A 16,983-nucleotide genomic window follows, 5' to 3' on the forward strand; every position below is an offset into this window, starting at 1 on the left:
AGAGAGAGAGAGAGTGACAGACAGACAGATAAGAAAGATAGTAAATCAAAGAATACAGAGGGACAAAGTCAGTGACAGTCGGTGAAGAGATAATACAGTCAGTGCATTTACATGACACTCTAGAAAATCGAATTATTGGCCGACTATGATTGGATTATTAAGATGCATGTATACACCTGAGTCTGACTAAAGTCAAATCGATTCGGGTTACTCATAGTCTGATTAAGACCCCTAGATTATTCGATTGATAGTCGCATTAAGTGTGCATGTATACGTCCAATTCGATTGGAATCAGATTATGCTTTCTGTGCATGCTTGAGCTCTTTTCCCGGGACCGTGAGCGGGAAGTATAAGGAGACGATGCTCGTGTTGTTGTCGCCGTCGAAAAACGAGAAACTGAGATTTATTTAAAAGTTGGCGAAGAAGATGGAGGAAGCCGGTGTCGTGCCAATGTAGTTACCCCCTATAAGAAGTGTATCATCATCAACATGCATTCAGGACACAATACACTTGTTACCCCTGAGAGAACATAGGCCCTGGAGGAAAGGTCTCTCCTGTGCTCCTCGACTACGGTGAAGGAGCCGACAGCAGGATAGGTGTAACACTTCGATTTCACCCAAGGCTGAATTAAAAGTGCATGTTTTTCTAAATGTTGGTCATCCACAAGGTAGTAACACCGGGCACATCTGTCATAATACATATTTTGATCTTAACGATCTTCATTCATTGCGCCGTGGCCAAACTGACTAGGATATTCTGATATTATGAATCTTAAAGACTGCGTTCGCAATTAATCCTCCCTGTGATGATCCAAAATATAAATCCGCAAAAAGTAAAAAAAACGACCTTAGCGTGTCTCTCCTGGTACTCCTTGACGTCTGAGGTGCAGCTCTCTCTCTGTTTCTCAGCTGATGAAGCTTGTTGCCTGCCAGCTGACACCCCTGCCTTGTTCCTTTGTGATCCACAGAGCAGAACACAACCTGACATCTCTGTCCTGAAGCCCAGAGAGACTTGCCTGCCTTGCCAGCATCCTCCTCCCCTCCCCATCACCTCATCAAATGGAAGAAACTGTTCTGAGTCCTGACACAGTTGCAGGCATATACAAAAAAAGGCCAAATTAATAATATTAACAATACTGTTAATATTAATAATAATAATAATAATTAAAATAATCATAACTTGATAAATTTAATATATTATCATTACTATTAATAAATATGTATTAATATAATACATTTGGATAAATTGTTTCATTTTTAATGGTTGTTTAATTTTCATGCATTTATTTATTCATCTTACACTGTTTTCAAATATTGATGGAAAATGTAGGTCTTTTATTTTATTTTATTACACTTTATACTAATTCAGTTATTAAATTCAATATGAATCCCCTTATTAGTTCAAACTAAGTGCAAAATGTTATCTTGTTGCAGAATAAAGGGAATTCCACTTTGAATGAGCTTGCCCACATTTGTATGTAAATTTGTGTTAACGTGGAATTTGCACATGAGCCTTAAAGGAATGTTCTTCACAAATAGCAATATACTGTGTTAATAAAATTATACACTGTTCTATTAATGGTGCTATCCATTTGTGTGTGGCAACTGTGTGAGGCACTGTAGATGGTGATTGAATTAAATGCATGGTGGCAGCCTCCTGTGCTTACGCCCTCATTCCAGAACGTGACGTCGAAAAAGAACATGGCGCTCTGGAGGAAAGGTGTTCCTTGACAGTTAACGATATTGATCAATAATTTTTTGGTTTCAGTATGGATATCTACATGACTTAACCCGTACGCATCGAACTATGATATGCGGCAAATGTTACGGTTCATGTTCTCTTTTTATGGACGAGGACACTGTAAATCTGGTAGGGGTTTTTCTAACGTTAGCTGAACCTGTTAGCGTCGGGATGCTAGCCGAAGCTAACATGCTAATGGGTTATTGCTAAAGAGGCAGACAATATGCTTGCGCTGCGCGTTTGTTTATCCCGACATTTATTACTATGATACTGGAAGCCAATGAACCAAACGTATTATTTAAATAGTTGTAAGTCATTTATCCATTTTGACAACTGTTCTGTGGCTAGCGTCTGTTAGTGAGCTAAGCTAGAAGGATGGAGAATCGTCATGGACTTGTTTTGGTTGTCGGTGGGATCCTTCTCTCGGAGCTGTTACTGTGTCAAGGTGCCCCTATACAGTACTTCCACAGATCAGGTGAGACATCTGTTTTTCATTAATACGATTCATAAATATTATTTAAAAATGCTGTTTTCTGTCCACGTCAACAGGCAACCCCCGTGTGATAGCGCCTGGCTAGCTTGGTTTGTAGATGCTGTGTGCTAGCTTCAGGTTCACCTGCTGGCAAATGCTTATAGCAGGTCCTTGGGCTTAGTTTAGCTGTTGTGCTAATGCTTAGCTTATAGGATGCTAGCAGGTCGTCAACCAATGCAACGAACCAGATCTACCTGTCCCGAAGCTGACTGGTATCCACTGTCTTCTCTAAAACATTTGTTTCCCTACCAAGCCTATAATAGTCATAACAATCATATGACCATCCTGGTACAAGTGGCTAAGCCTACTGGCAGACTGACAAGCAATATGACGTTTGTCTGAGTAATAGTTCAGTAGGAATGCCTAGGTGGCCTTTTACCTGTGCCCAGTCAAAGCATCTGTCGAAGTTTACAGTCAACAGAATCCTATCAGCATGGAAACACAACCCTTTTCTTTGATAATGGCAACCAAAATAAAAACGGTAGACCATATAATGGGGGCATTCATTCATTTATTATGAGTAAATATGTGATAACAGACACCTGTACCCACAAAGAGCATCAGGTTTGGGGGCTCACTTTTGATGAATTACACTTTTTCTACACGTAAGGCTAGAATAGAATGGCCTCTGTCCCAAATTTTGAAGTGAATGACATCTTGGTGATTGGCCGTGATATGTAACCATAACACATACCTGTCTTATCAGCACAAGTCAATGATTTAACAGTTAGTTGTATGGAAACCTTTTATTTTTTGTACTTTTGATGGAGTGTAGTTCTTGAGTGCACATAATGATGCAGGATTTATATTCAATGTTTGAACACAACAATAGCCTCGAGGTGATGGTTGGTTGCACGCACACACACTTTAAAACATTGAATGCACATGGATCTGACCAGATTAAATCCAGAATAATGAGTGGGATACAGCCTGTAATAATCGTCATCCAATAACTATCTTCGTGTGGAACCCTTTGCGTTTCTGAACTTTGAGGCATTGGTTAGCTACTGTTTTACAAAGTATAACAGTCATTGACAGAACTTGGGTATTGTGTCCTTTAGTGTTAATGTCAAAGTATATTGGTCATTTAAATTTATATTAGTAAAGAAAATTGCAATATATTACATGCATGTATGTTGTAGGCTGGAACAAAATAGGCAATATAATGGCTGATATATATAATTAGTCTTATTAGCTGTTAATTGAACTCAAACCTGAATCTTATCAGTTCAATGCGGATAGCTAGTTCTTGTTGCTTTTTTCCAAACATGATATTATTATTACTATTTTGTAATTTTTTGCAGATGCATTTATCCAACAATTAGGAATTCAGTTTCAGGCAATTTACAAACCATCAGGGTAAAGGCTAACATTATGAATCTGACGTTTTGTTACAGACCTATGCTTGGAAAAATATGTGGATGGCTGGGTTGGCACTTTAAAAAAAATACTTTGGATACCGATCGGTTATCTAGTTGGCAGTATGTATGCTATAACTTATGTCAAAGATGTCAGAAATGAAATAAGAATAAGAGGCGAGCATGCGCATAAAGGCATAGGCATAAAGGCTGCCCTTATGCGCAGGCTCGCATGTGATTTCTGAGACTCCGCGGGCTTAAGAGCCATTGGCTAGGAGGTCGAGGGGTGGGGCGATGACGTCATGGTTTGCGGTTTCAGTCGGTTTCAGGCGTACACACGAATCCAAAACGAAACCGGGTAGATTTGAAACCACCCCAGAGGGTGGTTTCAGAAGTTTGCGGTTTCGGTCAGCGGATTCGCCGGCTTCGTGTGTACGGAAGGCCGAACCGTACAATACCTTTGCGGTTTCGCCATGAAATCGGCTTCGTGTGAACGGGGCCTAAACCTTGCATCTTCCTGTTGTGTGGATTCCAAGATCCCAGTTGATGGGCCGTGAAACGCTAACTATTATGGTTAACTATTAATCATCATTGCGGCCAACTATGCATAATTGTTCCTTGGTTAAGCTTTAAGGCCCCGTCCACACGGAAACGTTATTTTTTTGTGGAAAACGCATAAATCTTGGGCTGACCGTCCAGACAGATCTGGCGTAGGGCTGCACGATATGGGCAAAATATGATACCCCGATATTTTTGGGCTGTATGGAGATACACGATTATATATCTCGATATTTTCTATAGAGTGGGTTAGATGTTTTTTTGTAAGTCAAAAGCTACATGTGAGATGTTGCAAGCACTGTTTATTAAAACACAGGTCAGTATGACTGCCACATGTGATTTTGTATCGTTACGGTTTTGCTACACTCTACAGATGACCTGCAGCTCATCTGTTTTTTTAAACCCGAACCATTTCCATATTATGGAGCCGTTGTTTCTCCTCTTTAAAACAATTTCGTCTCACGCCGCCGTCTCGTTTTCTTTACTGGTATCCTCCATGCTTGTTGTGTTGTGAGGGAGCGGCGGGGGTGGGAATGAGGCGTCTTTGCACATGGAACGTTCGGAAGGACGGAGTGGGAGGGGGAGGGGACACACTCCAAGGCAAACACAGACGCTTGAGGCGGAAACTGACCATTTTAACGCATATATCGATATAAACGATATTGACAAATCTTGTATCCCCTTGGAACTTCTAGCGATATATCTTACATGCCCGATATATCCTCCTGCAGCCCTAATCTGGCGTTCGGTGCCCGAAAACACACTTTTTTGAAACCATGTCCGAGGGGGAAAACAGAAAAAAACGTCCCTATGCGTTTTCATGTTAGGATTCGTATGGACCCTGATACGCAAACAATGACGTCATCGCCGCCCCACCATCTGGGCAACGTCAGAGTTCCGTCAAATTAGTTTTGTTTGATTTGTATTATTTTTGTAGCTTTAAAACCAGCCCCAGTATTTTCTACTCAATTTACAAGGTTTAACAACTGCTTTCTCCTCCTGGACTGTATGTTTGTATACAGCGCGCAGGCTTGATGCGCGTGCTCCACCTCGTCGTCTTCTTTTATTGGTGGAGAACCAGCATATTGAATATGTAGAAGCGTACAGCAAGATGCGTTTTTGCTATGAATGAAATCATTGAAAATGCTGCCAAGGAAAACGGAGGGGAAAAGATTGTTTTCGTAGACGGGGCTTAGTCATGTGTTCCAAGTTTCTCTACTCTCAAGCTCAATTTCTCCAAGTGAACTACAGCAGGCCAATGTTATACCTTTGTTTACATGGTTGAGTTGTAAACCCTGAAGAAGGAAATGGTCAACAATTTATTTAATGATTACCTCACTTTAACTTTATGATAGTCTATCTTTGGGAAACACGGACCACAGTCTGAGGTCAAATTATGTGAAATTAGTCTGTTTTTACCTGCAAACTAAATTTTGTAAATGATAAAATAAATCGTGCGCAGGTAATTTTGGATATTGTTTCGCTTCAACCTGAGTCAGACAGAAGTTGTGTACCTTAACCGATCTCTGCTAAGCAACACATTTCCACTTACAGCCAGATCCTCTGGGTCAATGCTTCTTTCACAGAAACTTCCTTTAAATATTACATTTCCTAAAATTGTTTTAACTTTAGAGACGCACCATTTCTCTGCTTGCAGCAGCACTCAAAGAAGAAGGCGGCGAAGAACGCTTGCTTTTGAGAAAATACAAATGGTTAGGAATCATGGCAAATTGCCGCTGCAGCAAACTAGGGATGTGAATAAGTCAATAATTAGTCATTTTATTATTTGATGTGTGCCGACATTCACAAAGGCAGCCATGGATCATGGGCAAGAAATCATTTAATATCTTAAACGGAAAAAAACAAACCAACAGTGAAAAATTAAATTTATTCTGGTATTAATTAGGGATGTGCATTTCTGGCAAAAAATACTGTTCAATATTCGCTGAGAAGCATTCGAATAATGTTCTAAAATCTGTCATCGAGAACCCCCTACACACGCACGCACGCACACACGCACCTCGTATACACACACACACACACACACACACACACACACACACACACACACACACACACACACACACACACACACACACACACACACACACACACACACACACAAGGAAACAAGGAAAGGCTTTTATGATTTGTATGAAATCAATCTGTTTATTTCAACAACTGCACTATCAACTTTCAACATCAAAATAATTTCAACGTGGGCTTAGGCAGATAGGCCTACATGCGCTGAAAACAGATCGCTATTTATTTTACTGAACACAGCCTGCATGACGGTCAACTAGACACGTCTTTAGCATATGGTAACTATGGCCAAAAAAATAACTTCACATGGTGTGTCTTTTTACAATTTATTTGTTACCAGCAGAGAAATAGTCCACCAAAGACGTTGAAGTCGCTTAGAAACCGAGGACTCTGGGGTTGATAAGTTACCAGACTACTTGCGGAGTGCTACAACAGAAAAAGAAGAAAAAAAACACTTTCCTTGACAGCGGTCATTATATGCTTAGCAAGAGTGAATTATCAAACAATTATTCACCACCAGAAGTTGTGGAGGCTCATGCAAATGAACAGAGCGTTCAACAGCATTGAGAAGAGCCGTGTAATAAATAACGATGGTCACATTCATTATTCGATTTATTGCGTGACGACGGCTATTGGACGATCGTTGCCCATCCCTACAACAAACAGCAGTGCGCCGCATAGCTCTTCTCTGCTAATCAGGTTGGGACCTGAGAGCAATCGGTGAGATACTGTTGATTGAACGGAACTAGAGTTTAGATCCTCTGCCCGAGCCTGGGCCTGTACCAACCCGATATTTCCCCCCACTATCCTCGGGCCGGGTCGGGCCGTTCCTTTGATCGAGCGTTTTATTTTATTTTTTTAATCATTGCTATATTGGCCTAATCTGATGCGAAATCTATGCCATAAGCAGAAATATTATAGGCCTTTATTACACGGGATTTCTCAATGCCTTGGAACACTCCGTTCATTTGCATGGGTATTAGTCCGGTAAATTTCTCTGCTGATCAACACCACGAATGCTGGTAACGAATAAATTGTAAAAAGACACCATGTTAAGTTATTTTTTCGTTTTGGCAAGTAGCCGGTCAATAAACGAGATAATGTATAGAACATCGCCGGTCTTATCGAAATAAGCCCCTTCAGGGCGAAGCAAGACACCTCCGCTGCGCGTCGGTGTCCTGCTCGCCCTGCGGGGCTTATTTTCCCGATAATGACCGGCGTTCTATACATTATCCCTTACATATAAATTTAGCAGAGTAGGCCTAAGTAACAAATGTGTACAAAGTTACACGTGTATTAAATAAAATGTCGGGTTGAAATCGGGCTTGGGCTCATAATTACAGTTAATGTGTCAGGCCGGGCCAGGCTCTGACAGAACGTGCACGGGCTCGGGCCGGGTCAGGCTTGATTTTCTGGGCCCGATCTAAGCTCTAAGTGGAACCCGGATGCTGTTTGTTGTGGGGGGTGTTTAGGCAGCAGGATGATGTTGATGGTGGTGAGGCACACACACACATTCACCAGTTGCCTAGTTGAATTGCAGGATGAGGCGGTGGCTCAGTGTTTTCAGTTGAACTTGCATTGGCTAAACCCATTAACACCAACATATTCAGTCATGCAATGCAAGAACAGTGGCATTCTGGATAGGATTCACTGCTGTGATAGTTAATTCTGTTTAAGGTAATTAAGGGTCCATTTGTCTGTTTTTATTATTTAATTTGATGTATACTAAATGGACCTGAAGTTGAGTTACAAATGCTACACCACAGGAAAAGGGTATTTGATCATGCTTTTAGTACTATGCTACTGGTAGTACCGTTTGTTTTGATACTACCCACCACAACTGCTGCTATACTTTGTAAATTGATAGCCTTTGGTTTGCATCCATCACAAATAATTAAGCCATAAAACAAATTAGTGTTGTGATTGATTAATTATGTTTTAATTAAATTATGGAATGAGAATAAAGGGTAGGGCTACAGACATCTGAATAACCATCGAGCACACCCACTGACACCCTGCCACGTGGATTGCCCAGAATAATCCCCTTATCTGACACACTGGGCTTGCTGCAACCTATATCATCTTGGCTTGTGTTTCCAGCCGACAAATGAAGCTATAGTTACTCTGGCTCGAGTCTTGAAACTCGGGCCTCATGACCGTGTTGTATGTTTTATTGTGTTTTTCTGAACCATCCTTGCGTTACACAATTCACAATAAAAAAAATTCTGCCAATCATTCACTCCTGATGGGCATCAACACGTTTTTAAATTAGCCATGGGGGAGAAATTGAAATAAAGGAAATCCCCCACATCTATGATTTTGTAGCTACAATCAGCAAATGGCTGAAAAAATGGCTTTAGCACTTTGTATTTCCACTGTGTCCAACATTGAACACAGGAACAAGGCATGACGCTCATCTGTTCTGTTTTCATGAACAACAATTGAACCGCTTGCTGGTATTTAGGCTTTTATTTCTTCCTCTCTATTGTTATTAGATATTTTAATGTTTTTTAATTTTAAACTGGGATCTGACCGACTGTTTCTGGTTTGCATATTTAATTTATATCCTATCCTTGTGATTCCCAGACTAGATTTATCTTTGGTTTCTTATCTGTCTTTAAAGATTGATTACATTACTAGTGTTAATAAAACTAGTATGTAATACCCCAATAGACGCAGTTTGCCTGAAGCGACCTTTGAGCAAGATGCCTTACCCCTACCTGCTAATTAATGACGTCTTCAATTTTTTTTGATGAAAGCATCTTCTAAAGGACTCCTTCATCCATCATTGGGGAATCCTGAAGGCATCACAACTTAAGAGGATTCATTCCACCTTATTGGAACCACTAAATGGACTGAGTGAACCAGTTGGCGCCGATGCCCCCTGAGGATTTCAAACAGTGTGTTTTAATGTGCACTGCTTGTGATCCAATGATTCGTGATTGAAAAAACCTTCCAAATAGAGGACAATAGTAACTTTTTTTTTTTTAAAGAAATCTATAAGCTGCAGGGTGGAAAAGGTTGTATGTTTCGAAATAGTGTAAGATGCTTTGGTATAAGCTGCATCATATTATGCACCAGGGTCCTCTGCGCCGCGTTGCTGACGTTTTAACACTCAAATGCAAATAAGTGAAAATAGCGGATGATTTCTTTGAAGTCTTTTAGGTTTCAAAAAGGTTTAGTCATGTCTGCGTTGTGGACGTTTTTCAATGTTTCTAAGAAAGACCCACGTATAGCGATTTGCATAAATTGCAATGCCTTGATTTTAATGAAGTTAGTACACAGTCATAGCCATAAATGCAATGGTACTAGGGTTGCCACGGTGTGGACATTTTCACACCAAGTAATACAGTCATTTTTTCTTTTTCTGTCTTATCACTCCGCAAGTAGTCTGGTAACTTGTCAACCCCAGTGTCCTCGGTTTCTAAGCGACTTCAACGACTTTGGTAGACTATTTCTCTGCTGATCAACACTACGAATGCTGGTAACAAATAAATTGTAAAAATGGTTAGTTATTTTTTTGGCCATAGTTACCATATGCTAAAGACGTGTTTAGTTGATCGTCATGCAGGCTGTGTTCAGTAAAAGAGAGAGAGAGAGAGCGCGCATTCATTCAGCGGCCCAGGCAACGCGGGCACCGCGAAAACAGATCGCGCGCGGAGGCCTAATTAGGCCTATATATTTTGTATTTGAAATGCAACTGTCTTTTCGTGGAGAGTACGCTCAGAGCAGCTGGAACCTAACAACAGCAAGAGGAAGGAGGAAAACAGGCTATGAAACAAAATTAGTTTTGTTTTTTTTGCTATCGCCCATGTTTGATTGTGTTGTGTTGGTTATTGAACTGTTAACCTGCAAACTTGGTTTATGTTTATCAGCGTTACATTAGAGATCATGACGATAGCTGATGTAACGGGAGTCCGGGCGTGTGCAGGACCGAACCGCGCTGTATGACCACTCTTACACTGAGCATAAACAGTAAAAAGTAGCTGAGACGGTAGAGGGGTTAGAAACCAATAAATGAAAATAGGCTATTTATTTCAGGTAGCCCATTTTTCACCCAAAAAAATTGAAAACCAAGTTTAATATCCCAAGTTTAAAATCCCCCCAAAAAAATTTAAAAGAAAATCACGTTCCCAGCGCCCGCCTAGGTTGTGCGAACGCCCCCCAGGAGAAACCATGATCTAAAGCCATGTGGCTCTAACTACACAAAGTTTGATGATGATTTGGTTAAGTTAACTCCGCCTTTTGGTGATGAGTTACATTTTACAGTACAGCATGTACCACACAACATTTTAAGCTTTTGCATCGCTGTTGTAACTTTGTCTGCAGTCGGCATGTTGTGGCGGCATTTTTTTAGTTACATTTCCCGCACTTTGTAACCGTTAAATAATTGGTGTCAAAATGGGTTTAAATGTAGCTGCCAGTGTGAATAAAACACACTTCATGTACAGTTTTGGAAAAAGAGACGCAACGCATCATCCTGTATTTGCAAATTAGAGAAGCAAGATTTTCCATTATCAAAATATTGTTGGTTGTTTCTTGTTTCTTCCACCATAACTTGGGTAGTATTTTTTTCTTCCTTTTCGCTGAACGCAGTAGTCCTAGATTAAAAATTCAGACAATGGGTAGTACTTGCGTCCCAAATGTCTGCTTCATCCTTATGCTCTGCTTTTATTGGATGGTTGTTATTCCAGACATGGTTAAGTGAGTTGGGTGACAGCCAGGGCCTATGAGAAGGTGCAGACTCAATTTTTTTGACGCCACTGGACTAAATTTAAGATGACTTACATTTGTCAAATAATGTTAGTTTGTATTGACCTCAATAAAGGATGTCCCGATTCCCACTTTTTCACTTCCGATACGATACCGATAACGCAGCTTTGGGTATCTGTCGATAATGACATCAGTCCGATTTGTTTACCCGTGGGCCACAATTGGCCGATGCCGTGGATCGGATCGGGACATCCCTAACCTCAATATATACTATGTCTTGCTCATAGAGAAGGAGTTTGCTGGGGTTATGTTTTCCATCATCACATAGATGCCATGCAAAATGTGTTTGCTCGGAGGCATCACAGTGGTATTGACTTTATGTATGTATTTATCTCCCCTAGGAGAGAGCAGTGGGAATGCCTCATCCCTATCTCCCTTCCTGCCCCTGGTGGTGTCCCTGACAATGCTGGTTGTTCTGACGGTGCTGCTGGTCAACTGCGTCACTTGCTGCAAAGAGAGAGAAATCAACTTTAAGGTAAAAACCACAAAATGATGACATTTGATGACTTAAATGAAGGTGTTGTAGTTAAGGTCCAAGAGCTATTATTGAGTGTGATTTTTAAGAAATGGCATAGCAAGCGGTCAGCAATCTAAATGCGCTTTGAGAACATTTAATCTGTGCATCTCTTCCCTGTTATGGGCTAGCTAGGGAATCCTTTTTGCCTGTTAAAGCCAGGTGTGGACTCCAACAGTTCTCTATAGCTGCATTCACACATACGCGTAAGTCCTTCTTTGCTCCTGTTATGCTCCTGATGGGCCGTATGTGTGAACAGCATATCCTTACACTGGTATCCTGAAAATGTCCTGAAAAAAGGCATTTATTTTCTCCGTAGGAAATGTTAATTACCCTATATGTGAATGAGGAGTAGAAAGTCTGTACGCTTCAGTCTGCATTTGCATGTCATTGGCCCAATCCCAATGTCCGGACTCAGACTTTATTGGGCGTTCTTGCAAAATTACTAAGGCTTTAGGGCTGTACCAATGTGGAATTCCAAAGGACGTGAGGGTTTGAGTCCACACTTATCGAGCCCTTTCCGTGAGTCGGCATCAGTGCAGACTTCACCTAAGGGAATTACCCACAGTTCAAAGCGTTGTGACGTTTACCGTATAGACCATAGGAAAATCCGGACATTAGGAAGGTAAACAACAAGACAATGCTACATTCAATGCGCGATCAGATGGGTATTTCGGCCTTATTTTAGTGAGGATCATTTGGATCAGGTCACCATCAAGAGCCGGCTTTTTTGCTCCCAAACGGCTATAAATATTAGGCTACTACTTATACCTTTTATAATTCAGCCAAATGTAGCCCGTTCTGATTTATGTTTAGTAGGCCCCATGTGTAGGCCAATAATCACCTAAATTATTCAATACATCAATTACAATTAGGGCATTTAGCAGACGCTTTTATCCAAAGCGACATACATTTGTTAATACACACATTGACACACCGACGGTAGACACCGACGGTAGAGTCAACCATGGCGACAGCCAGCTCGTCAGGAGCAGTTAGGGTTAAGTGTCTTGCTCAGGGACACATCAACACTCGGCTAGGAGAAGCTGGGGATCGAACTAGCAAACTTTCGGTTACAAGACAACTGCTCTACCTCCTGAGCTAAGCCGACCCCAACATAGCATCCTTTATACTGAAAAGGACTATAGTTGGAGAAATATATGGAGGATGCTGAGAGGGAATGTTGTTGTTTTTTTTTGTTGTTTTTTTAATAAATTATTGCCCTCTTCTGCTCTATTTACAACTCTCAAATCCTACCTAAATTTTTTTATATAATTAATCATAGCTGTTCCCAAACTAATCCCGCTCAACCCAAACCTCGTTTATAAGGCTCAATATTGAACTCTGCCTTTATTTCCCTCAGGAATTCGAGGACCATTTTGATGATGAGATAGACTTCAGTCCCCCTGCGGAGGACACCCCCTCCATGCAGTCCCCCGTGGAGGTCTACACTCTGGCGGTGCCTCCCGTGGCTCTTCCAGGGCCCCCACACCTCCAGCCACCACCTCACGCCCAAGGTCAATAACATTTGGGTGGACTTTTGCTTTAACTGCCTTTATAAAAAGCATTTAGCATTTCCAAGGGGATAATTACATAAACATGTTAATAAAGGTTTTCTCAATGGCCAGAAAAATACTTACACTTAATTGTAATTTAAAGAGCTTATTTTCCTTGCCTATTTCATATATTGTGACAATAATAGTGTTCGATGCATAAAAAATACGCGATATGCGATATTGTCCAACTCTAAATTTTCGATTCCGATATCAGCCGATACCGATGTCGATATTTGGGTTATTTATTTTTCCTCAAACCTAATTTAGGTAACATTACATATCTCCTGTTGTGGAATTAACACAACATGCTTAATGTTATTGTGATGCCCCACTGGATGCATTCTTGAATGCAACAAGGCTTTCCAAATGTTAACATTGTCTGTGCAAAATAAGAAAAATACTTCAACTTAATTTAAGGGAAAAGTGCCATGTTTATTTTTATTTTTTTAATGGTCTCAGACAACAGTTTGGATTACACTCTCCCTGAGATAATCTTGACAATGACAACAAATAGGGCAAACTTGACTTCACAAATGATAAAACATTGTACCTGAACAACTATGTGCAACATAGCAGTATGTTTCTTTAACTAAAACTCAATAACCTTAATTGAATAAATGCACAAATATGAGTCAATTACAATGTGCACTGTACTGCACAATTTTGAAAACATTTATTTGAGCTATAAAAAAATAAAAAAATAAAAAAAAAATCGGTTTTAAGGCAAAAAAAATCCGATACCGATATTGACCGATATTACATTTTTATGCTAATATCGGGCCGATAATATCGTTGGGCCGATAATATCGGACATCTCTAATTACAAGCCATTCATTCTACTTAACTTATTTACTGAAAACATTCACCACTGTGGAACGTCAAGGGATATTCTATAAGCTCCAAGACAAATTGAACTCGGTCCAAGTAAAACCGTGAGTTCCTATTAATCGTTTATGCGTTTATGTTTCCTCATTCTTGTGAACAGATGGGTCGGCTGGCTCTCTGGTGGCCCGTCACAGCCTCAATTATATCCAGGAGATCGGCAACGGCTTGTTTGGCAAGGTGAGTCTTATTATCAACCTTTTCAGCATTGTTGTTACTGAGAAAGAAAATAAAACACAAACCAAATGTGTCCATGCTGATATATCTAGGACAGGGATGGGCCAATTTCATGATAAAGAAGGACACAATTTTTCATCGTGACCATCAGAGGGCCACATGACCGCTCACTTCAACTAAGAGAGCAACTACAAAATAAGTCTAAATAAAAACAGCATATTTGTATATATGTGTCTGTGTGGTAATTGAACCAACATACATTCATTTCATATTTTCCATGCTCAAATGCATTTTTAACGCGTCTATACTCAACAAATACAACAAGTTTGTTTTAAAAGAAACAGGAACAGCCACATGAGTGATTAGTAAGGGTGTAACGATTCACCGATACAAATAGGTATCCGGTTAGTTAGTGAGCTTTAGCCTGATCAAGACACCATTGTCAACTCATTTCATTCCGTTTTCCATACGGATCCGGAAAACGAAACTTAAGTGAGCAGATCCGTGTTTGTATGTTTGCGTGTGCGTCTCCGCGCACCCCCTGCGTCTAGCGAGTAGGAAACAACCGGAGTTGTGGGTGAGCGAATAACCATAAGCCATATGTGTGAAGACGGTGAAAAGATTTTCAGTGCAACAGCGATTCTGAAATCAAACGTGTGGAAGCCTTTGGGTCTTGCCTCTGACAAAAGCTTAGCTGTTTTTAAAATTGTGTAGGACAGCGATCAAGTCTATAAATAAACAAATAGACATGTAGTTCTAAATTTATAAACTATTTCCATTTTTCCCCCATGCCATAAATAAATAAATATGAAAACCTAAGGTTCCATGGTCCCTATACCATATATGTATTTGAAAGTAGGCAATGTCTCTTTTATAGAAGGCTTATTTTAATTAATAGAAAATGTATGCGTTAACGTTAAACGGATAATACTGTATCTATCAGATTGATTCATATCTCATCAAATCGCACTGGATCGTTAGAACATTGAATCGAATCGCATCGAATCGTTCCATTAAAATGTATCGTCCCTGAATCGTATCGTAGCACATTTATCTAGATACGTATCGGAACGTCCTATAAAGGAGAGATACTGACCCCTAGTGATTAGTATTTTCTTCAGTGAAAAGCGCTCACATAAATCATCATTCACTGATGGCACAAAACTCAAAAATAGTGGCCAAAATTAAGGGCAACAATTAGCATCATATTCAGTGCAGTTGTAGTAGTTGTAGTATAAATATGTATTTACTGCTATCATTTCTAAGCAAACTAGACACAGGGATTGGCTTTGAATTCTATGAACAGATGCTCTGCTTCCCAGCTTGACTGAAAAGTATGGTTTTCTTGATCGAGTTTTCTGTGAAATAATATTGACCTTTTCTTTTTTATTTCTATTTCGTTTTAAATGATCTGGGGGGCAAACTGAGTGATGCGGCCAGGGAGTTGCCCATCCCTGATCTAGGAATACATTTCATGTTGTAGATTTATGCATGCATACATTAAAGCTTGGCTAGGCATTTGTAGAAACCATTTGGTTGCAAAAGCTAAATTTTGAGTATCTAAGTATCTAACCTCCCTTTAGGCCTCCCTTCAAAGCCACTCTCCCAAAACGCATGACTAGGTTGCTAGCTTAAAAAGGTTTGCCTAGCCTTGTGGAAGACTCCGGTCGTTCGCTGAGTTAGTGTAGGTATACATATAAACTCTTTTCATTCAGGCTGAATTTGCTGGCTTATTACAGGTCTGCAACAACAACAGATATACAGCATTTTTGTTGCATTGGATTTATTGATTATTGATGTGTGATTGTAAAGAGAATTTTAACAAATATGACTTAAAATGCTTCTACACGACCTACTATACTGCCTACTAGCTATATGAATAGCTCCTGATTGATTGATACAATTGGTTGATTAAAAAATATATTTTAAAAGCATTTTATGTGTTCCCAGGTGCTTCTCAGTGAGATCTACACAGACCCAGGTGTAACCAGGGTTGTGGTCAAGGAGTTGAATGCTAACGCTAGTGCTAAAGAGCAAAACAGCTTCCTGCAGCAGGGGGACCCATACAGGTGAGTTAGTCCCCATCATCATTATGCTCACTAGCTTGAAACAGATTTGAAGTCTATTGTAAAATGTTCAATCATGCTTCTATTCTGGTTAGTTTATCATAATGGTGTCTAATAATTATAAAATAATTGTTTCCTCTAATGTTAGTAGCGCCCTTTGTCTTTACCGAAGGACATTACATTGATTTTACCATAATCAACTCATGCATTTTTTTCTAAACCACTGAACTGACTAATAAAAAAAATTGTGTTTGCAGAGTGCTGCAGCACCCAAACATCCTACAATGCTTGGGACAGTGTGTGGAAGCTATTCCCTTCCTGCTGGTCTTTGAATACTGTGAGATGGTAAGGGTCCCTCATTTATTTATTATACTGCGTAAGTGTGTATGTGTTTTACTTTTTCATAGCTTCAGATATAAATATCCCTCTCTCTCGATAGGGTTAGGATAAAACCATAACCAGTTAATTGCATTCCTTGTTATTGGTTCCTTAGGTATAGGTAGGTACATATAATCAGATGTTCCCAAAGCATTTTTATAATTACGTCATTCTCCAATCCCATAATGATTTACAAATGTTACAAATGACGCCTGACCCACACCCAAATAAAATTAGACGCATTCGATGGAACGTGGGGGAATAACACTATCTGGTGTTTGGAATGGTGCTTAAGATTACGGTGCAAAAAAAGCACATAATCCACAATGCAATGATGGCGAGGATAAATCCGGCAATCTGAGCAATATTGGTGAATGCACGACCTGCTCTTCCCACCACGATAACG

At 40.1% G+C, this 16,983-nt stretch overlaps 1 protein-coding gene across 1 annotated transcript in view; it reads left to right on the plus strand.

Moving 5' to 3' along the window:
• Positions 1-1,668: 1,668 nt before the first annotated feature.
• Positions 1,669-16,983, plus strand: part of lmtk2 (lemur tyrosine kinase 2) — a 36,216-nt gene continuing 20,901 nt past the window's right edge. The window contains exons 1-7 of the mRNA XM_030379595.1: positions 1,669-1,869; positions 2,089-2,215; positions 11,346-11,479; positions 12,882-13,035; positions 14,060-14,136; positions 16,084-16,202; positions 16,457-16,544. Coding sequence (XP_030235455.1) covers positions 2,116-2,215; positions 11,346-11,479; positions 12,882-13,035; positions 14,060-14,136; positions 16,084-16,202; positions 16,457-16,544 — 672 coding nt within the window. The 5' untranslated portion in view covers positions 1,669-1,869; positions 2,089-2,115. The remainder of the gene's footprint in view (positions 1,870-2,088; positions 2,216-11,345; positions 11,480-12,881; positions 13,036-14,059; positions 14,137-16,083; positions 16,203-16,456; positions 16,545-16,983) is intronic.

This window comes from Gadus morhua, chromosome 2, assembly GCF_902167405.1.
Source record: "Gadus morhua chromosome 2, gadMor3.0, whole genome shotgun sequence".
NCBI classification, from domain to species: domain Eukaryota; kingdom Metazoa; phylum Chordata; class Actinopteri; order Gadiformes; family Gadidae; genus Gadus; species Gadus morhua.